The 23,800-nt window shown below is 40.6% G+C and overlaps 1 protein-coding gene across 1 annotated transcript; it reads right to left on the bottom strand.

The window, feature by feature from the left end:
- Nucleotides 1-1,053: 1,053 nt before the first annotated feature.
- galns (galactosamine (N-acetyl)-6-sulfatase) lies at nt 1,054-23,698 on the bottom strand. The gene is made up of 14 exons (XM_085355577.1): nt 23,578-23,698; nt 23,189-23,312; nt 22,364-22,438; nt 19,648-19,750; nt 19,016-19,159; nt 18,213-18,279; nt 16,947-17,074; nt 16,700-16,839; nt 16,489-16,592; nt 12,787-12,929; nt 11,795-11,897; nt 6,656-6,777; nt 2,677-2,794; nt 1,054-1,689 (listed from the first exon to the last, which is right to left on the bottom strand). Exons 1-14 carry the CDS (start codon nt 23,695-23,697, stop codon nt 1,603-1,605), a joined length of 1,578 nt encoding a protein of 525 aa, XP_085211703.1. The 5' UTR covers nt 23,698; the 3' UTR covers nt 1,054-1,602.
- Between the last annotated feature and the right edge of the window lie 102 nt (nt 23,699-23,800).

Genomic DNA, 23,800 nt, shown 5'->3' with positions numbered 1-23,800 from the left:
ATGAGCTCTGGCTCCAACAGAAACCTTACACTTACCTTACACTGTGGGTAACACATCATATTTGCTTTTAGGATGGATAAGATTATAATTAACATCTTCATCAACTTCAGTAAATGTTGAACATCAACAGGAAATAACTGAAGATTTCTGTTTCAGCAGTTAAATGCAGAGTCAAACCATGACCTAATAAGCCTACACCCTGACTACTCTGATACTCATACTTGGACTATGGTTGTGCTACCAGTTGGCTAATCCATTTTAAAAAGCTATGTCTTCCTCTTATTTATTCTCAGCCAGATTGGTACATAAGTGTCTGTGAAGCTTCTCACTGCAGATTTTACTTGTATAATTATGTATGTGAGAAATACAGCTAATCTTGACTCTTGAAATTACCATCAGATATTTTTGGCTACAGGAACAAATCCTTTATGAGCACATAGTGTATGAAGCCCTTTCCCCTTATGCCACCAAAACAGTTCTGCCCTACTGGGACACAGACTCTGGACTGGGCTGTGACACTACCTTTGGATTCTGCATGCTGTGAAGTGCAATAGGCTTGCTCTGGTGGATCCCACTGCATGTATGTGGCTGGACCGATTAGGGAGACCATCAGGGCGCGGTATGTATTATACCTGAACAAAAAGGTCACCCAGCAAGATGACGCTGTGTTCAATTTGGATTCCTGTGTTTGAGTAGTATACAATAATGACAATGACCCACCATCTACAGCAAAGGTGTCAAACACAAGGCCCGGGGGCCAGAATCACCCCGGCAGAGACTCTAATCCGGCCTAACTGAAAAGCATTTAAAAATGTGAAGGAAGGTGCAATTGTTGCCCTTTTAACTATATGTTTATAGGTGTTACAGCTTTATTTTGACTGATGATGACCTGACACATAAGTTAAACATACATAAAAAATGAAATAATGAAAATATAGTATAGGAATTTCTTTGTGTGTGTGTGTGTTTTACAGTGGATTCACAAGATACCCTGTGTATCCACTAAACCTATGCACTGTACACATAAATACACCTTTTCTTTTTACACCCAATTTTACATCTTTATTTCTCACAATTTAAGCCCATACAATTTATTTCTTACAGTGTAAGAGTGCTGACAGACTTGTTTCATTAACTTGAGCAGCATTTCTTTACCACGTAGAAAAAAAACCTGATAAATGCAGCTGAAATTGCACTTCTATTGCTCATATTAAGATATCTCAAGGATTAAATGTGTAATTAAAGACAGAAAGGGAAGTTTCACTGGTATGGCCCACTTCAAATTAAAGTGGGATGTATGTGGCTCACAATGTAAAATGAGTTTGGCATCCTTGATCTACACCAATAAAATCTGTTTTATCCATTCCATAGCAAGTTGAAATAGAATTGGCAGATTAAAACACACAGATGTAAAAATAACTGCAATCATAGTTTGCAAACACGTTTCCCTGATTTGACCGAATGCTCTTTTCTTCAAACATTGTACAAAAACACAAAGAGTTTAAAAATACATTCCTTTACACACAGAGGCTGTGTCCTATTCTATGGCTTGGCACATCTTCAGGTTTTAGTTCCTCATGTTGGCGTCCAGTACTTTTGCTCTCAGTGTGGCCAGTCGCACTTCCAGGGGTTAGACTCGGGCGGTTTCAGACACTTTCCCAACTTCTCACAGCCAGCGGGGGCCCAGTTCTATAAAACAGAGAGGTCCACACAGTAAGTACAGCAAAATGAAAGTATCAAATATATGATTGCTCTGCAGTACAATGCATTGCTGCTTTTTAAAGTCGTAACTGATCTTCACTAGGCTGAAAGCAGCAGATAATATTTGTTTCCTGTCCTGTGTCATAGTTTAACATTTTTTAAATGTTAAACTATGAATTCATATTATCCCTGTGTAACATTTTTCATCAAAAAACTTAACTGATTGAAAAACTGATTATTCTTTCCCAATACATACCATGCATAAAGTGTATTTTTCAAATACTGAAGTGGTGCCATGAAATTTTAATGTCTTCTTACTTCAAATTTACCAGTTTGACCTTGAGCGGTCGTATTACCTACTAGGTTGTGCACATTTTCTTGTGCACCATTACTCTAAAAGTAAGTCCTCATGACAAAACCATGTTAAAAAGATAAAAAAAATGTACTTTTCCTTATGAAAAATGCAGAATAAAAAGATGCAAAAATTCAGGCTTTTAAGCATTTAAATTATCACACTTCTATCAAAGACAGGAATTGGACGCAATGTAGCATGTTTATTTGAATGACCACCAGGGGGCAGTGCCATGCCACAAATAAGGTGGGCGCTTGGGGAGACAAAGCCAGGCTGCTTTTTAAATAATACCGTTACAATAACACTGAAAGAGAAAGTTCCAGACAGAAGGGGAGGATGTCATCAAATCGGTACACACTGATATGTAAAGTTAGCACACAAACAACAAAATAAAAGCTACGATTGATTCAAAGCAAGGCCAGGAGCCTTCTCTATTTTAGCTTGTTCTCCCATAGACTTTTAATTCTTTCTGGCCCTTAAAGGGTTTATCATTGTCACTTACATATGAATTTATCTGATGTATACAGCTGAGAAGAGCACCTGATCTAGTAGTCGGATTTACAACATGACAACTGATCTTAAACATGACTGTAAGAGATATATTTAGTTATATTGTGTCTCACCATCACTGCACTGTCACACATGTTGAGCTGGGGAATGCCGGGCACCAGAGTGTCTTTATGCTGCTGCACAACTGCAGATATCCTGCTCAGAGCGTCCTGGTACTCCTTAGAAAGAACACTGCCAACACAATAAACAGCTGGGTATTATCGGCAGAGCACTTTCAAGTGAATGATTATCATTTTAGTTAACCAAAGCTCCAAAACTCCAAAAATGATTCATGTATATTGATGCATGACAAGGAAACATGATAAAAACTAACATGTGAGAAAATTTTGTGCTTTAAATTGAATGATTGTCAACAGAGATGCAAAGTATATTTGACTAATTGATGACATCATCTTGTAGTAATGTTACAAAGAATAAAATCAGATTTTAATATATTTAATACCAAATTTTCTTTAACAGCAATCTGAACAGTTAATCCTGAATGGAACCAGTTGTTTTATGTTCTGGACATATATTAGTACAAATGAGAAAGGCAAGGCTGCTTTTGTGTTTGAAACACACGGAATAAAGATCACCCATTTTTCTGCCTTTCTGTTCATGTATCTAGCGACAAAACATGACTGCAGCCCACGAGCGTTACTCATTATATTGGTGGGGAGACGAGCCGCAGCTTTCGATGACAAAAACAGAAACCTAAACACATAAACACACACACAGGCTGTCCACTCTTGTACCCTTTGGGAAGGCACGCTCAGCAGGATGAACTATGTAACCCCCATCACATCCCCTGTCTCTCAATTACTGTTGTTGGACACCAGTGAGCCTGGGCACCTCTGTGCATTATTATATTCAGAGTGTAAAACACAGGGGCCCTGAAGGCTTTCAAAGGAACGCTGCTCTCAATAGGACCTGTAGGGTTAATGGGCTCTGTGTGTGTGTGTTGGGGGAGTGAGCGTCTGGTGGCGTGACACAGGGATAGACAAATATCAGCAGTGCAATTACACCCCTGATACACTCGCAGGCAGCACCTGTGCCAGCCTTCCATCCTCCCTCCACTGCAAACGCAATGCTCTGATTGGCCCCTGGGGAACATGTGCATGTGTGTGAGGTGAAGTGTCAATTAGAGTAATAACCCCAGGCCCTGTCCAGCTCACACCTACCCTCCCTCTTAGATCTCCCACAGGGCAGCAAGGCTTCCTCCATCAACCAGCACCTGCTCCTTTCCTTGATACTCACTCTTTACTTCCTCCTGCAATTACTTGACTGGTAGCGCTCGCTGCAATTAGTCTCTCTCCTTGTGCGCTGCGTTTGTCATAAGCTAACTATCTATGCATTGTGACCCTAGCTGATAGGGAAAAACCAGATTGCTCCACTGCGTTAAACATCCAGCATTCAGATTAAATTGCTTCAGCTATCTGAAATCACAAATTCTGCTTTTTGCTCGATCAGCAAGAGGGATATTTCATTCCCCTCCTATCTGTGCCGGCTCCTGATTGTTGCGATTCATTTTGCGATAAGTGATGAAGCAGCTTAACAGAAGTAAATGTAAGGGAGATTTATCAGGCTGCTGTAAGTATTCAATTTCTCCGTGCAAGTGTGCAAAGCAAAGTAAAGCAAAGCGCGAGAAAGTTGCACGAGATGCAAAGTTTTCCATTGTTTTGTCTATGCGCCAAAAATCTTACAGTGCAGAAGCTCTAAATCAAAAACTAATAATATCATTTGTTTATACCCCCTCTGCAAACAAATAATGAAAAGCCCACAGTCAGCACAGCTCATTATCATGATTATAACCCTTAGCTTACTAGTGTAGAGGCAAAATCTGGAATAATAAGCAGGCTGTATGCAAATGGAGTCTTTTGATTTATAATGTATGGCACCCAAGGGGGATGGGGGCATAGCTCAGGTGTGTCACCGCTCTGATTACTGATTCATAACACTATTGCTGGAACACATACACACAAACAACCACACAGTAGCAGAAGGTGGGGGAATTGAGGAGACAATCAGATACATCTGTCCTGCCTGCCCCTCCCCTCCACCATCTTCTCCACCCCGGTGGAAATTGAGCACTTCAGTGAGGGACTATTGATTGGGGACAGAAGAGCATGGTGGCAGGCAGCAGATGAGGCCAGACTTGAGCAAGGCTGCCTGCAGTGTTAGGGCTGGGGCTTACACCACACATGACCCGGGGGCTCTGGGGACAAAAGCCGAGGTAGGTGGTGAGGAAGTAGGATGTGTTAATCTCAGGGCACTAGGTCACAGGGACGAAGGGTAATGTGGGAGGCAGAGAGAGGCTTTGAGAGTCCAGCGTAGCCATCATCGAGTTAGGCTGATGCAAACCTGGATGGGTCTGTGTTTCATCCTGGACAGAAGGACCACCAACACAGACCCTGTCATCCTCCCCAGGCCCACATTCATTTACAATAGCAGCAAGGCGTTTTTTTTTGCTCTCACAAAGCAAAATGGAAACAACTAGAACTTAAAAAAAAAGGAAATAATTCAAAAATCTCCATAATGACATGAAACTGTGCAGGAACAGAAACCGTGTACATGTGTGCGCTCTTTGCTACATCACAGCCTGCGACAGTAGTGAAGGTATGTGCACAGACAGGCCCTACATCATCTTAAGTGGCTCTTTAGGTGCTGACTAAGATTAATGATGGCCAGGCAGCCGGTCCAGCTGGGGGACCTGAGAGCACACGGACAAAACACAAGCATGCACATGTGCAGACACACACACACACACACACACACACACACACACACACACACACACACACACACACACACACACACACACACACACACACACACGTGTGGATGGAGGAGCACAGTCCTGGCGGATGCAGAGGGACAGCAGCTGAGAGGCGACAAGTGAGATGAGATGCATAGCAGTAGGTGGAGGGAGAAGGTGCGAGAAGGGAAAACAAGTTTGGCGAAGAAGGAGAATTTATAGTGAAGATTAAAACGGATCGAAGAAGAACGGCGCGTGAACAGTGAAGAGGTCAGGCAGCTTGGCGTTGGCGGGGGCGTGACCTTGGAGACAAACTCACTAACCCCTCTGTGCAGAAGTAAAAGAATAAAATAAATGGGCAGTTTTGGTTTGTGTGGATGTGTGTGTGTGTGCACATCTAGCACTCAGCACAACACATGGCTGCATATTGATTGGTTTCTGCCTTTTTTTTTTTATTCCTCCGAGTGAATAGCAAGGCTAAAAGGTGGGCAAACGAAAAACAGCATTAATGTTTTATCATCCAATCTCGCTCCAGAACAGAGAGGAGCACAAGCAGGAAGCAAATGAGGAGATGAGGCTAGAGCAAAAAAAGTATGAACGGCTAAGCTGCAGAAGGCAGAAAAGAAAGGTCAGTCTAAGAGGGTTTATGACAAGAGGAGCCACAGAAAATTCTCTCCTGAAAGCATTTTGAGATTATCTTAATGTATTAGTCACTCTGTCATTTAAAAAAAAGTCTACATGGTCACATTGAACATCTCGCGCTGTCCAGGCAGAGCAGAAGACGGTGCTCATTCATCTTTTCAACCTTATTTAGTAATAGTTCAACCTCGGCCGTTTGCATCCTGTCTCCGTGATTCTTAACTCTCCTTGGAGAGGAGGCAGACCCACACAAAACACATTAAACAGAACTAGCTCTCAATTTAGACCTGAACAATTTATCTTGCAATTTTAACCTGCAGCGATGTACCAAAGGGTTGAGGGCCCGATAGTGATCTTTAAGGAGCTGTTTGCAATCACAAAGAGAAGGGTGTAATCAGGCGTGCTCTGGCTGAGTGGATCAATCCGCCGCCTTTTTCTTTTTTTCATGCTGCTAAATCTTCATTGATCTTGCACACATTCAGTACCACGGGCAAACAACCTTCTTATTCTTATCCCTGCTTTCTTCCCTTTTTTCCCCCACAGCTTTTTCCCTGTTAGCCTGCTTGACTCCCCTCTTCTCCACACCTCACCCCTGATCCTCTCTGTCCGTTTCCTGGAGATCAGCTAAAAGCAAATTTGAACTTTTTTAAGGTACTGACCTGAGAGGGAACTTTTCTCCAGGATCCCGCCCCAGGTGGAAAATGAGTGGCTGGAGTGTGTGCTCCTTCTGCTCGTGAGTAGTCACATTTGGCACCTCTTCACCCGGACAGAAGTTTATGCCCTGTAAAACATATGACACGTGTTATTAAACACACTGATCTGAGCTACAGGTAAAGTCCTTCACCTAGACTGCCTGTACTTTAATCTACCCCAGAATAAGTATTCTACAATTGATTCCATTTGTTTTAAAATCAACATTTTAAAGCAGTGGAACCTTTCCTCTGTCTATATTTTCCAGTTTATATGCCTGCTGAAGCATCAGTTCACCAAACACAAATCGATACTCGTGTGGCAGCAGCACGGCCGCTGCCGTCTGTGCTTATTCTTGTAGAAGACTAATCTATGACACAAAAAGCAGACCTGCCTGAAATACTATCCTCAATTAAACATGAAACATAATATCTGAAGAAATAGAAGAAATAGAATATTTGCTTTGGCTCGTTTTGCACCACATAAATGACACTTAAGACATCGTGAAAATATGGATCTCAGTAATGTGATTACAATTTGTCTTTAAGTTTGATGGTTAAAGATGTTTTTATGCGCTTCATCATGTCCAATTAAAAAAACAAAAAACACTGCACTAAGCTCGGCAGGAGAGATGTGAGTGTTTAGGTTTAGGCTTGCAGCCACCTGCTGCCAAGAGCTGAATGCTTAATCTCATTGTAGTATGGGTTATATGCATATTGTCTTCCAATCTGCTGTGTTATTTGGTACACCGTGAAGGCTTTCTCGCAAAACAGAGAAATTTTGCTGCCTCCTCTTCATCTCTCCACGCCTTCGCTCCTGCTCCCTGACTCTATTTCTCAGGAGCCTGGCAGTGATCGCAGCCTGATTGAGTCACACTCACTCCTCCAGAACCCCCTGGAGATCTGCCTCCTCCTTTAATACACACATAAGCACACGCACGCACAAACAAACTCACACTTTTGGGTTTTTTTTTGATGAGCACAACTAATATTGAAAAAGCATTCATCTGTAAGACACTGTTGCTGCCCCCCCTCTGAGATCACTCAACGGAGCACCTCAAAATACATATAGAAGAGAGAGAAAGAGTGAGAGTGAAGATAGATACCCCCCGCCCTGCAGAGCTTCCACTGATCCAGACTTGTCCTGCCTTTTAAAGTCAACTGCTTAGAAATGCAGAAAAGAATCAGAGGGGCAAAAAAAACATCCCAGAGGAGCAGCAAGAAAGGCCTGCTGTGTGTATCTGTCTGACTTTTTCTCTTGTAGCCAAGATATTAGAGCAAGAACTCCATATCTCACATGACATTAATGCTATGGATACAGCAAGGCTGCTTTTAAACTGGAGCACCGTGGTTGTCATTACAAGATAAGGTGCAGGAGCATCCATGGGTGGGAGCGTGGATTTTGGGGATGGGGATGAGGAAAAAGTATTTGATTTGGCTGGAATGTTTTATGTAGACTGGACAATGTTTAAATATATTCTTTCTTTCACATACTGAATATTTGACTAATCTGAACAGCAATTTAAAGAACAGAAACAGGTAAAGATAGTAAAATGTATTTGACAAAAAAACCATTTAAAAACTGTTAAAAAAAAAATTTTTTTTCCTTCATACCAATCAAACCTCTCATGAACCCTCAGATCTGTGTTATGGCCATTGTAGTTGGTGATATTAAACAACTTAACTTTAAGTTGACTGGAGTATTTGCATTTGCTCTATCTTAACAAGCATCGAAACTGAGCTAAAACAGGACATTTTTGCATGTATATCAGTGGTGAGTGATTAAGAGAGCTTCAACTAACACAACAGGAGAATTTCTATGCTGGATTCATGTAAATAAATGATTGGACTACAACAAAATCCTAGTTTTACTGTCACAAAATTAATACAATCCCTGTTTAAAGGAAATCCATCCTCTTGCAAGAAGCAGCTTAGTTTTGCTGCTATAGGTGGTTTTACACCTTCTCAATAACATTTTGCTTTCACATTGTTGTGGAGGAATTTTGGTCCACTCTTATTTACAAGGTTGCTTCCATTCACTGAAGTTTGCAGCCATTCATTTATTGATTTATTAAAATTCATATATGTGAATTTATACATTTTACTGAGGTTTGAATTTTGTCTGGGCCATTACGATGCATGCACATTTGACATACTTCGGTATACAGAGGAGTGACTGCAAGGTGTCCAGGTCCAGTGGCTGCAAAACAAACCCAAATCCTCACCCCCTCCACCACCGTGCTTGACAGTTGGTACGAGGTATTTGTAATGGTAATGGCGTGATTGGTTTTCACCAAATGTGGTGCAGTGCATTATGGGTAAACATCTCCACTTTGGCGCTGTCTGTTTAATTGACATTATTCCAAACATCTTGTGGTTTGTTCAGGTTTAACATCTAAGCTGTGTTCCCATGTTCTTTTTACAGAGAAGAGACTTTCTCTCCACGGCAGGCTTTCCAAACAAACCATACTTGTTCAGCCTTTTTGTAATTGTACTGTTATGAACATTTAAGATGCTAACTAAGACCTGTAGAGTCTCAGATGTAGGTTGCAGATTTTTTGGTCTTTGAGCATTGCATGGCCTGACCTTGGGGTGAATCTGCTGGGACGTCCACTGCTGGGAAGATTGGCAGCTGTCTTAAATGTTTTCCACCTGTGAATAATCTTTCTCAGTGCAGATTGATGGACTTCAAATTGTTTGGAAATGTCCTTTTAACCCTTCCCAGATTGATTGGCAGCAATAATTGCTTCTCTATTGCTGATATCTTTCCTCCTTGGCATTGTGTTAACACTCACCAGAATGCTCAAGACGTGCAAACTGGCAAAAGTGTAATATGCTATGTGTTATTTTTCATATGTGGTTGCCTTGCTTTAAGACTTGCTAAGGACCAGATTATTTTTATTATGTCCTGATTTGTAAAACCTTTGAATTTAAAGAGGGTGTGCTTTACTGTTCTCATTCTGCAGAATGAAGGCAAAACATCTAAAAGAAACAACTCCAACCAAAACACGTTACTGACTGGAGGGAAGCTCCAAGTATGATAATTTATTTGTGCTTTTACTTGAATGAACAATAATTTCTGCTGCCTGGGGTTTGTCAGTCAATACAATAACATGATGCTATGAGGAATCACGGGAGTTATTGTCTTTTTCAACATTTCTGATGAAATGATGTGACTTGAGCTGAGTTTATTACAGTTTCATTCACACTATTTTTTATTCTAATAAATCTTTTATTTAATATAGATCAAAAGGCAACAAGTAGCATTAGCTGCAGTAACATTAACTGCTAACCTAGCATCAGATGAGTTGACTGCTTAAGCTGTTACTTGAGCTAATGTTATATCCGATGCTCAGACTAACTTAGTGAATATTTGAATTACTTTAAGCTTATTGTCACCATTATTAACAAGTGTTTACAGGTGTTAGAGTAACCAGAGAGTGTAAAATGATGTGACAGGTTCTTTTTTGAACATTGTTGGAAATATTTGGACACCATCATATGTGCTTTCATTCTTTCATTTATGAATTAGTACTTTTACTAAATTAAAGACTGATTGTGTTTTTTTCACCAGTGTGCATTAAAGTGTGTTAATGTAAAAAAAACAAATTCTAAAACTTATAATTCAAGTTTAAAGTACATCAGCTATGGCACAGCCTAATTCTTGTCAATTTCTTCAGTTTCAGTGATGCCAAGAAAGAGGTATTCCCAGTACACTTGTCTCAAAAAAATGTCCTTTTTCAGTTTTTGCCATATGAAGCATTCAGCAAGGCTACTCACAGTTGCATAGGTTACTCAGCAATCCAGATAAAAGGGAGACACAGTCACGAGAAACTATGTTTCACAATATTAACATCAATACGCTGCCTCAAAAGAATTTGATGAGAGGCATTTAAGCCTGTGAAATTTCTCATTTTCCTCATGGCTGAGCAGCACAGACTCAGCCAGGACAGAGCAACACGTCTCCCAGCCATTAACCTGTAATTTCATTCTTCTTTAGAGACACACATCTTCCTTCCTTGTTTATTTTTCAGCAAGGAGCACAAAAAAAGCCAAATTGTACTGCAGCACATTACTTACAAAGCAGCAATACACGTTTCATTTCAGTGAGGAGTGGATCTCATTGTGTATCACTATCATGAGACGGGTTAATCCTCAGTGTATATGGGGTGGGTTATCTTTAACATGAGTTTAGTAGGAATGATCAATTCCAAAGAAAGTAGAGCATTACCTTTAAAGCAGATGTATGAAAAGTGAATGTGGGCAACACAAGAAGAAACAGTTTAGGAGTTCATAATGACATCGGAGATTTGTCTTGTAGGAGCTCAACCGTCAGTCAGCGAAACAGACTAGACACGCACGTCTGTACAAAGAAGCCCGAACATGTATGTGCATGTTTTTTTTCCATTCTGTCTTTTCTCTCTCCCATGTGCACACACACACACACACATACCAATCGATAGGCAACTCACAGGCAATCAGACGCCATTATTTGTGAAGTTCCACTTCAGTTCACATGAGTTGATAAAGGAGGCTACTATTGATTCAGCGGCCCTGAAGGAGAGAGCAATTTAAGCAACCGATGGGGCATAAAACAAACTGGATCACAGGAAAGGCATAGCCATGGAGGGAGGACAGAAGGACATGTTTTTATAGATGGGCCCGGGGTAGCCAGGGAAAAAAGAAAAAGAAAAAGAAAACGCACTATACTTTAGCTTCTCAGGTGCCAGATTTCACATTTCTATTGATATTTTTAATCCGCACTGAGTTGATGTAATTATGCCTGAGCGCTATGATGCCAAAAGAACAAGCAGGTAATGACGATATGTAAATTTGGGGGGGGGGGGGGGGGGGTATTTCCACTGGAGTTTGAACAAACAAGTCATCTGGTTGATGAATGATGTACATTTGCTTATGTGGGGGCTCTTCATTAATATTCATTACACTGATGTACACAGCAGTCAACTGATGAGCCGCTCTCAAGATAACACCAGCAACAGCCAAAGTGTTTGTGTGTTTGAGTGCGATTAGGAGAGACAAAGGAGGAGGATGTGGCAGTGCAAATGAAGAACTGAGGAACAGAGTTGAACTGTTCAGAGGGAATCTCACCTGTCTAAACTCCTCCCATGAGTTGCTCCAGGTCCAGTAGTGTGCCTTGTATTCTCCAAGCCTCACAGCCATCAGTTCATTCCCACGGTAATAAAATATTGGCCTGAAGATGGCGAGAAGAGGCAGAAATAAAGCTCAGATTTACTTCAACTTGCATATATTAACATCAAATTGCCTTAGAAAATGTGGAGGAACGTAAACTCCCTAAAAATCACTCAGACTGTTGTGAATGTCCGTTTTTGGTCAAAATTAAGAGTCTGTCACTAGAAAAGGAGTGAATAATGGCAAAGAAAGCAAAAGTTGTGGGAGCCACACAGTTTTCAAAAAATATCATCCTGATGGACACATGAACCTTTGTACAGTGTTTTTATGCATTTGTATGAAACCCTCAAATGTCAACATTTTCATAGCATATAGCAAAAAGACATTAAGATTCATTGTAGAGGCAATTACACTCGTCAGCCACTTTATTAGGCGCACCTGCTAATCAGCCAATCACATGGCAGCAATTCAGTGTCTTTAGGCACGTAGACGTGGGCAAGACGACCTGTTCAAGTTCAAACCGGGGATCAGAATGGGGAAGAAAGGTGATTTAAGTGACTATATATTTGGCATGGTTGTTGGGGTCAGATGGTCACCAGTAGATCAGAACCTGCTGATCAACTGGGATTTTCCAACACAACCATCTCAGAATTGAAACATAAGTAATTCAAATAACCACTTGTTATCACTAAATCTGCAACAGACCTTGAAGCAGATGGTCTGCTAAAAAAAGGAAACTGAACAATAGAAGATTTCAAATACGCTGCCTGGTCTTGTGAGTCTCAATTTCTGGTGCAACATTCAGATGCAAGGGTCAGAATTTGGCATAAATAAAAAGAAAGCATTGATTTATCCAACAATTTAGACTGGTGTTGGTGTAATTTTGTAGGGGATATTTTCTTGAGGAGTTAAGGAAGAACAAAAGTGTGTGTGTGTGTGTGTGTGCTCACCTGTTTTTGAGTGGCTGGGAGCAGTTGAGCAAAACAGGTGTTAGGTCCAGTCCGTCTAGGATTCGATCATCAGGAGGGTTGATGCCAGCGAGAACCAGACTAGTGGTGAACAGGTCCATGACATTGGCCAACTGGAAGTTCACCTATAGACAAGAGAAGAAAATAAACAGGTCTAGTAAAATAAGATGTTCCACACACACACACACACACACAGAAAAGCATGTTTGTTTGAGGACCATCCACAGAGAAACACACTACTAGAGTTTTGTCTTTTGATCGCTTGTTCACATCTTTCACGGGTTCTGAAATGTCCTCCTTGATGACTGAAGTCCTTGAAATCAAGAATGAGCTGTGGCAACATGCTAACAATGCACAGTCATGACAAGCATTCGTTCCATGTGTGGTTGTGTGTACACACGCAGGAAAAGAGATGCATTTCAACAGCCTCCACTCTAACCTCTGCATGCAGGTTTATTATTACAACTCCAAAATGCTTCTCTTTCTAAATTAGTTTTGGGAGGGAAAAAAGGGGGAAAAAAGGAGGAGCAAAAAAAAAAAAGAGGAAAGGAGAGGAAGTAGAGAGAGGACAAGACATTGGCGAGAAGGTGGCTGAAGCTAGAGCGAGCTGGCGTTTTATCTCCTTCTCCCAGTCCCAGTGAAAAGCGTTATTTTATTTATAAACTTTGAACTATTTTGAGATAAAATGCCATTTTTTCGCTGTCATCCTTGATCTTCCGTTCCATTCTCTCCTGAGCGAGCCTTAGAGGGAGACGGCACGCTCACAATCAGATAGCGCTATCAGCCCTCTGCAGCTGCACCGCCATGTGCCGCTGTGCTCCTATCGGCAGCCAGCACACATACAGGCGTACACACAAGCTCCTAAGCACTGAAATGAATTCCCCTTTTCTTCTGTATCCACAGAACTAGCCACAGAAAGGGCTCTGCAATGCACTCCATGATCTATCTGCACATCCAGACGCTCTTTCTCTCTTTCGTGCGCGCGTACACAAACATGGAGAGATTTGGTCCTTTATTTCATTTTTCTTTTTTTTTTTTAAGTCCCTCTAATACAGACACACACAGACCGTTAAAGAAGACAGGACAAAAGGACAAGAGGAGAAGCAGCACTGACATTTAGTTGGGAATAACTTGCGTCTCCAAAAACTGAAAGTTTAAAACTCGGACTGGTCTGACAGAGTTTATCTCACGAGTTGCCATCTTTTATTTCCTCCCTTATTAGCTCTGCTCTCTTTTGCAGTCTAAGCTGGGGTTTTTTTTTTTTCAAATCACCCTTTGTTCTTTTCTCTTTTGTCCCACTCTTTGCTCCCTATTAATGTCACATTCTCCTGTTTTCTCCATTGTAAGCAGTGTTTATCTGAGGAGGCAGTGCTTCTATCCCCATCTCTGCCACTCTGCCAGTGTGTCTGCAGCCTGATAACCCACCGAAGGGGATTGCGATGCTCAATGATGTTGTGGCACTGTCAGCCCACCCACCTCCCAATCTCTGTTCCTGTAGCCACCATGCAGCCCCTCACCTGCCCTCAGGCACAAGGAGAATGCTTCAGAGCACCCGTGCGCCCTCATCTCAGATCTGCTCCTTCCATCCTCCAAAATATACAGTAAGTGAATGACTAATCAAAAACATTCACCTGCACTCAGACTCGTGTCAGTTTAATTGAGTCATCACTCATATTCATTCACTGATAACAGGCTTTATTTTCTATTAATAGGCATGGAAATACCAAGCTCATGTAAATGAAGCCAATGGAAAAACCCTACAAAACCTGCGGTTCCGAGTCAATCCCCGTGGACTGCCATATTAACATCTCTAACTTTCTAGCAAAATTTAATATGTGAACAGGCTGATAACTGTATGCAGGATGTGTCTGAACTCGCCTGTTTGAACTGTATCAAGGCCTAAAGCTATGCTCTATCTACAGCCAACCAGTCTGCTGTCTATCTGCTGGGTTTAACCTCCACCAGTTCAACTCACTGAACTGGATCTCTTGACTGTTTTAATGTTTGTGCCATCTGGAGTTTTTAATGTGGTCACCTTAAGGTAACTGTTGTTGTGATTTGGCGCTCTATCAATAAAAATAAATTAAACTAAATTAAAATTCTGGTATCGCATGTTCTTTATAAATAATAATAAATAAATAAACCAAGATGACAGCAGACACAATGCTAACTGTTGAAATAGTATTTTTGTCTCCAATTCCCAAATGCTCCAAAAACTTTCTCCTGTGTTCTGTGTTGGGTCACTACAATAAACCTAATAAATCCCCCCATTTAAGAAAAGCTTGCCAGCTTGGTAATTTGTCTCCAGAATTTTGTTCAGAGGGTTTACAGACTTTTCAAAGCACCCATCAACAGAGATTTGAAAAGACTACAAAATAAAGACAGGGGGACAATCTTGTATCTGTTATCCTTCCTCCCAAGTGACACAAAGTGATAAATCCAGAGCTATAGAGCACAGAAACTCCAGCACAATAGCCTTGTCATCACATCCCTGGATATTTCAGGATCTACAGTCCCCTTTCTACTAAAACTCGAGTCAAGTCATTACAACTACACACACACACACACACACACACACACACACACACACACACACACACAGGTGTTTTAAGGTTAGAAAGCTCTCTCTCATTCAAACAAACGTGCACATATAGTTGTGTGGGAGCTAACATAAATTACACCGACATGTTCTGCACCCTTGCATGTGCATATAGAGGCACACTGGTCAATTATAACATGGCACAGGTGCAGGCAAAGCCTTACAAACGCTAAAACCATCCTGGCAGTGTGGCAGTGCTGCAATCTTTAGCACTCTTCCCCCTTTTCTCTTTTCTACACCAGCCACCTCTTTTACTTCTTCCTTGCCTCTTTCCCTCCAACCCCCCCACCCCCTCCCGTTCCTTTATCCTGAGCGCCTGGCATATTCAGATACTGAAGTCCTCATTACGGCTCAATCCAACCTCAGCAAACACACAAACAGATTAGCCGCTTAAGACGCTCCCAATCCCCCTCTCCCTCGCTACTCTGCTGTGCTATCAGGCCCCAGCACAACCCTGTGAGATGAGCCAGGGGCAAGGCTTACTGCAGACTGCAGCCTCCGCTTGCTCCTCCACAAAATCCCTCTGCGTCACAGCCCCGTGTCACAGCTGCCCCTAATACAATTAGAAGTCATTTGCAGAACGCACAGGCTTAGGGGATCACAGTGTGGGTGGGGGGTTAAATTGGGGAATGTGAGGAGGGGGGTTTGGGGCATTAATTCCAGAAATATTTTAGGAAACAGTAGAAAAAGGCTCCCACTTGCTTTGTGGCCAAAATCACAGTCTGGCTTTCTGGAGTTCGGCTCTGTTTGACAGAAGCTGGACACAGTCGGGATTAATTGACGCCAGTGGATCAAATTGTGTATGTGTAAATAGCTAATTGATACATAAACAAAAAGCTACAATGATTGTTTGAAAGAGAGAACGAGTAAAATAATTCCTTTATACATAACTTGCTTCACATTTTCAGCTCCTGGTACAATCTGATTGGCAGAAAGTCAGGGAACAACAAAGCATAGAATAATAAGCTGTCCTCTGGGTGCCTGGACTAAGATTAGACTAGCCTCTCGAGAGCACGTGTTGTATTTTATTGTGGGGTTTTTCATGCTTTATTTGGTAAAAGCTCTAATGACTGGGGCTTTCTTACTGAGCCTTCTTTGATGTGCCCAGGCCACCAAGCAATGGCAGGCTCCCTCATGCCTCCCTCAAAGGTGGTCTCCTTCCCACAGAGGAAGGGTCCGTTGCTGCCACCTGAGGAGTCAAAAACCACAAAAACACCTGCATCAATCACACGGGACACAAAAGCGAGTCAGAATTAGATAAAAAAAAAGCACTTTCTTTATGAAATAATTGCCTACTTTCATTGGGGCCAGACATAACAGCTGCACCGTTGTCTGAGGTGAAGAAGACAAAGGTATTATTGTCAATACCAAGAGTTCGCAGCCACTTCAAAATCTGACCGATGCTGTAGTCCAGCTCCATCACCGCATCGCCATAGCTGCAGCACAAAGGCAGATCACGTTTTTCACCTTGATACAATCATTTATAACCACTTGCATGACATTGTCTTTGCGTCAATAGGAGAGTCAGCAGGATAAAATGTACCGGCCTCGCTGGCTCTTCCCTAAGAAGCGTTTGGAGGCATAGACGGGTGCGTGAGTGGCATCGACTGCCCAGTAGAGGAAGAAGGGCTGCTGAGCTTTAGTTTGACGAAGTATGAAGTCAAGACCTTCCTGCAGAGGTGGAAGAATACGTCATTACACTGGGAATACAAAAGCCGGGAGACTTACTGCAGCCTCTTTCACAGCATTGCAGTTAAGGTAAGAAGAATTCTCTTTCTCACTCACTAAACACTCAAACAGTGTTTTCAAGTAAAGCAGTGCGTCAGACAAGCCTTCAATAAAACCGCCTCCAAGCAGAGAGCATGGAGTTCAGTTTTTGTTTAAACTGTTTTAGATAGAGACTCATCAGCCTTCTTAGGTATTGTTGTACTAAGGAGTCTCCAACGTGTTGTCTAGCCTGTTGAAATCAATAAAAGCAAACTGAGGAACATCTCTTGATACAATGCAAAACAGTTTCAACAGTTTCAACAAAAACACACATTCTAACTGTCATGTAGGCACAATACTGTATTGTAGTTTTAGCAGTTTATTAACACTGAAACACTGAAAACTGAGCTTGTAACCCAGGAAAAGGATGGTTACAATTAATCTAAAACGCTTTGCTAATTACATTTCAGACACTTACATTTGCATCAATTGTTCTTTATTACAAAAAGAGACAATCGTTTTGCACACAGATAAATATTTTACAGTAGATGACTGCAAATTTGCCAGTTATCCAAACAAAACTTAACAGTTACAAAAAGAAATCTGATTTTTGCTTAATGTTCACCAAGTTTTAAGACATGCTGCCTTTCACAGGACCGCCCTCTTCCAGTGATGACACACCCTTCCAACATGCAGTGTGTCTCTGCATGCTGGTTTTGATCATGTTCCAAACTGAATGGGAAGGACTGCCGCAGCAGAGATAATCAGTGCACTTCCTCTGGTTAAATTACAGTAATTATTAAAGGCCAGAATTAGGCTTTACCTGCATTCATTATTTATTTTCAATTATATGTTTTTAATTTTTTCATATTTGGGTGAGCCAAGGTAAAATTCTGTATTCTGGCAGGCAGTAACATTTTGTCCCCGCCCTATGAGAGCTGGGATAGGCTCCCAGAAGACAAAAGGTGGGTTAACAAGTTGCTAGTTTAACACAGGCAGGACCGTTCTGTCAACTGCTTTACAAAACATTGCATCAAAATGTGATGTACCTGGTATGAGTATGTCACACTGAGACAGCAACAACAGGTGATCCTTTGCTTACCATCAGGTAGATCTGTGTGAGGTTTGACTCTCCAGTCTCTCTGTCAATCTTAAAGTCCTCATAGAATCTGAAAAAAATAACAAATGTATACATTTCATAGACAACACCTTCGTCCCATCTGAATAATAGCTAAGGTCAAGCTGGCCTATTTATCGTCTGTGTTAAAAAAAAGATTTAGCAGTAACCTGATTGTGTCATCAGTCTGCCTCCAAACTGACTGAAACTACTGTGGACTATGTGATTAGGAGAAAGGAAGTAAATTTCCCTCCTGTTGAGGGTGTTTGCAGGAAATTTTGGTGAAAGCCATATTTGGGAAGTGTCAGCGAAGCTGAGCAGAGGGAACTGTTATGAGGCGCTGCTGAAGCGTGGCGCGGCAAACAGAGAAGCAGTGACAGGCATCTCTTTCTTACGCTTCACTTCCTCCAGGTGTCCTCGCACACAGCCAACGCAACCTGCCGTCTCTTGAGGGCATGTGTGTGTCTCCCTGTATATGTGCCTACGTGTGTGTGTGCTTCTGTCCAGGGCCCAGGTATGCAGTGCTGATTAAACCCATGGCTAAGCGAAAAACACGCCCGGCTGCCAGTTCCAATGACCCTGAATACACATATGGCTGTTTTGGGGAAAACAAATGGGCGGAAAATGGAATACACAAGCACAGCTGGTACAAAGAAGGAAGAAGGGCGGGGGGGAGAGACACTCAACTCATCCTGAGGAGCAGACAGCCAAACTATTCCACTGAGTCATGGGGAAGGAGATTTGTATATAGATTTTCAGCCTTGCTGTGTGTTTGTGTGTGATATTACCTGCCGAGCATCTCAGAGTTGTTGTAGACAGGGATGTTTGGTATCGACTGGTCGTTATAAGGGCCAAAGTGGCAGTTTGGTGAACCAAACCATTCATCAAAACCGTTCTTCAGAGGAAGATACTGTGGTCTGTGGCCCAGGTGCCTATAGCGACAAATAAAGTGCATTCACACACTAAGATCAGTGTAGCTGAAGATCAACCCATATGTTTTTGTATATTTACTCTTAAGCCCTAGCTATAAAGTCAGATATTCTTGCCCTGATATTTTTTTTCTAAAGGCTGAATGCAGTTTTTTTTCTGTTTGGATGCAAATACTTACAGTTCGTCACAGTATACTATGTAGACAAATTTTCACATTTTAGAGGCTTAAAACTTGACACTGTGCATCTGCTTTAATGACTAACAAAATATGATGGTGGCATCAGGAAGACTTTGTTCTCATCTTAGCTGCACAGAAAGTCTATGTAATCTTACTTAAAGAAAAGAAGAAGAAATAAGAAAATAAACACTCTTTTTTGTATATTTGCAAATATACTGCACCATATACTTCCACCAGCACTCCTTCCACAACTGATCACTGCTCTCTAAACCTTCAGAGACTTTAAAACCTGAGAAAAGATAAAGAGCTCACCATTTCCCAACTATCTTGCTGACATAGCCCTTTGTCTTCAGCAGCTGGGGTAACAAAATCTCATCCTTGGATATACCTCCTACTATGTCCTGTGGTGTGTATGCTGCAAAAAATAGATCCAGATTTAAGGTACTGAACTTTCCTTTGCTGCAACTATACTGTAAACTGCACAGTATAGATAATGCAGTGAGAAATCAGCAAGAAATTATTTGCACAATGCAAATGCACTCACTATTCCACTTTCCAAACTTCTAGGGAGACTTTTTAGACAAAAACAAAACAAAACAACTACCTTTCAATATATGTAACTAAATGGTTCTACAACCCAAGTCCCAACATGGGTATAAGACATTTAGAAAAATGTCCCGGAGCACTTTCTTTAGCATATTTGGGCTCCACTGGCACATAAATGTGGAAAGTCTCATCCCACAATGCCTGTGTCCATTTTAGATAGAAGCTTTTTATTGTAGATTTTGAAATAATGACTTAATTATTATTGTTAGTTAATAATTATTACTTCATTATTATTTAATTACTTCAGGTTTTTGTTAATATCTGTGTAAATAAGCTATTTCTTTTGTATACTTTTCGCCCTCGACTTTGTTTCTATTTATTTTATTGAGTTGTTGTTTTTCTTTTGGGATGAATAAATTATTTCTTCTTCCTCTTTGTCTCATTATTATTACATTTTGTCCAAACATGCTGTTATGTTGTGAAATAATTATCTAAGGACTGCAGCTCAAGATAGGGTGGCTGCAGTGAGCTTGTCTGGGTTTAACACCAAGCTGCAGAACTAAACCAGTGAGCAACAAGGACGAACAGCAAGAGGAAGTGAAGTACAAGTGCTGTCTTACTGTATGATCTATGCTTAAAAACTAAAATATTATATTAACAACCCCACCCGTCGCATATCTTTTAGTCTATTTTATATTGTAACTAAGAAACTCACTACAAAGTAAGCCTTTTTTTATTATTAATAATAGTTTCATATCGGACTGTATTTAAAAGATGGCTCTACCCCCTATGACATCTGTACATTTTTGGACTCCTGATTTGAAGCCTCCAAGCTATTGGCTATTTAAACTAATGCAGTGGGCATTGGGGTGGCTCCGTGGCTCTGACTGAAAAACCAGGTGATGTAACTGATGTAAGTGGGACTTTAGGCTATAATTAACTTCAATTATTAACATTAATTATTAACATCTTCGGAACATCTGTTTTCAGCAGCAGGAAACGTTGCATCAAAGTGCAGGTCAAGTCTTAGTTCTGAGAATGTTGATATGTTCGCTTTTCTTCATTGCAACCACCACATGCTCAGTCATTCACCACTTAAACATGCAGACACACACATGCACAAATACACATACACTTGAACACAGACCTTATCTATCGCATCCAGAAAATACAATACTATCTGAAATCTTTTTACCTCTTACTAATGTAAGAAAGCTGTCCAAGAAGGCAGACCAAAGTTTCAGTTGAGGTTGTGTGTGTACCTTTTTTGTTATTAGAGTATTTGTGATTAGAACTGAAGCTATCATTTTATTTTAGTAATCGAGTAATCTATTGATTATTGTATCGATTAATCAAGTAATTGGATAAGAAATACTTTTGCTTTGTTAATGAGCAATAATAAATTGGAGGGACTGGAGGCTAGTTTTTTGTGCTTCTCTTAACAGATGTTAATATGGTGCATGATGGTATAATTTTAATGTATTATATAAATATTAATGTATTAATATTAATTAACACAATATTTAATATTATTTCACTATCAATCTGAAAAATGTCACAAAAGTTTTGTAATTAATATGGTCTAGGTCACCTGATGCCCCCCTTTAGACTCACCCCTGTCTGCTGCAGGTATCACTGCATGGAAAATAGGACGGCTGCTGTCAGCCAACAGGAAGCTGTATAATTTAAACAGTCTGGTATCAGGCTAAGTTAACAGTTCATCTGCATATTTTAATACAAATTCTGGAGGCTTACTGCTGATTTTTCGTTGTGAAGAAAAATGGCAGTGGATGTAGCAGGTACAAAGTTTTCTCATCGGGTATTTAATAAAATATTTTCTTTAAAAATTATTTTATTTTAATATAGCGTGTAAATACACTGAATTTTTTGGAATATTTGTTATTTCTCATTAATAAGACAAAACTAGTTATCATCTTATTACCTGATGAATCCATGGAACAGTCAATAATCAATTCAAACTATCAAAAGATGCAGCCCTAGTTTAAAGTTTTTTAATATTCAGAGACTATAGCCATGTTTTATTTACAGTCTACACATCAGACAAACCTATTATGTGTTTATTTGTTATGCTATGTAAATATACCAATACTGAGGCTTTTTTCTTTCATCTTATCTGGACGGAAACATATATAATAGTTATAAGGCATTAGCAGCAGAGCCTTTTTTTAACCGTGTGTGAGGTACTGGTGAGTAACAATGTGCATTCAGTCTTTTACCACATTTATGGCTTGCTTAATCACATCAAGCTTGCTCTGTCATGGCCTCTGCCACACAGTTGCAAACATTTTGGACATGTTGGCTTCCTGCTCTAAACACAGTTAAGAAAAAAAAATGTTGCTTGCATGATCGAGACAAGTTTTCATGCTCATTTATTTTCCACACTTATCCAGACTTTGACATTGCTGAAAATGAAAATCCATAATATTGCACAGTGCTTATGAACCCTGTACAAAGACATTACCGTTTCTGGCACGGGCATTAGTAGTGTAGAAACCATTTCTGATGGGCAGCCTCCCGGTGAGAAGTGCAGCTCGAGCTGTGGAAAAATAATGATGTCATTAGACAAGTTGAGTATGCATTTTACTTTTCTGACACGCAGATAGAGTGAAACGTGCTCCAATGGAAATGGCCCACATTGAGATTATAAATGGTTTACTGTCTAGCTAGTATTTTGGATAAACTCTTAAATGCAATAAACAAATACAGTTGCCATTATAAAATGGTGCCTCCAGAGTGATGTGTACATTAGTTTATTGCGAATTTGTTTTGTGCAACTACTGACGTCCTCTTTTAGTTAATATTAACAATGCTCAGTGTGTGGACATTTGAAAAAACGTTTCTTGAGAAATGCAAGCGCATTGTCATTAAAATTACCAAACTGGTGATGTTGCAGTAACATTTATGATTTTCTGTATACTCTGTTTTGCACAACATATTTTATAATATTTAAAAAATAAATGTTCTGTGATACATGCATACTTTCAATCTGTAAATCAATTGGTCTTTCAAAATGTTAAAAATGCACAACTGATCAATTCAGTTCAGTTGTATTTATATAGACCCAAATCACAATCACCTCAAGGTGATTTTTATTGTAAGTACTTGGTGACAGTGGGAAGGAAAAACTCCCTTCTAACAGGAAGAAACCTCCAGCAGAATCAGGCTCAGGGAAGCGCAGCCATCTGGCATGACTGGTTGGGGGTTAAAGGGAGGAAGACTGGAAGGAAAGAAATTATATTATCCACTGAAACAAGAAATGTCAGTGTTACATCATCTGCTGACTTACAGGGGGAGCAGAGAGGGTTGGCAGTGTAGAAGTTTGGTAGGAGCATCCCTTCAGCTGCCATGGCATCCAGATTAGGGGTTTCTTTAGAAGGCTGGCCAAACACCCCCAAGTCCCCCCAGCCCATCTGAACAGTAGAGGTAAGTTTATTACTCACTCCATACATATGCAGTCACATTTAGATTAGAGTTTACAGCCTGCTGTTTACACGAAGTAAAGGTGAATAAGTTACTTGAATAGCAGCTGCAGCCAGCACAGAACGACCCGAATAAAACCTCACAGGTTTAACGAGAAATATGCAGCTCAGCCTGTCTCTTACAGTACTGCAATCTGAGGTAAAATTGTAACTAAACATACAAACCAATAGAAGAAAGAAGAAGAGAAAAACTCACGTCATCCATGAGCATGATGATAATGTTTGGAGTTGGAGCGTTTGGTAGGTTTTTTGTCCAGGAACAACATATTATTGCTGCAAAAAAAGTTATCAGAGTTAGAGCAACCATTCTTCCCATGGCTGTGCAGAAGTCATATGAGCCTCCGCTACAAGGAAGTGTTTTGTTTGTCTTCTTGCAAGTTTTCAGCGCAATATTTGCGCATACAGGAAACAGCCACTCT

Source organism: Diplotaxodon limnothrissa, linkage group LG1 (assembly GCF_057381915.1).
Source record: "Diplotaxodon limnothrissa isolate DT_005_m linkage group LG1, D_limnothrissa_male_GT1.1, whole genome shotgun sequence".
Taxonomy (NCBI): Eukaryota; Metazoa; Chordata; class Actinopteri; order Cichliformes; family Cichlidae; genus Diplotaxodon; species Diplotaxodon limnothrissa.
The sequence above is the reverse complement of the archived record's forward strand: the minus strand, read 5'-3'. Positions and strand labels throughout refer to the sequence as shown.

Excerpts from the sequence above, each read along its gene's own strand:
- galns (XM_085355577.1), bottom strand. The coding sequence starts at position 23,697 with ATGGGAAGAATGGTTGCTCTAACTCTGATAACTTTTTTTGCAGCAATA. Across the intron at positions 18,280-19,015 it reads AACTCTGAGATGCTCGGCAG|ATTCTATGAGGACTTTAAGA; the intron begins GTAATATCACAC and ends TATTTTTTTCAG. Across the intron at positions 17,075-18,212 it reads TCACACAGATCTACCTGATG|GAAGGTCTTGACTTCATACT; the intron begins GTAAGCAAAGGA and ends CCACCTCTGCAG.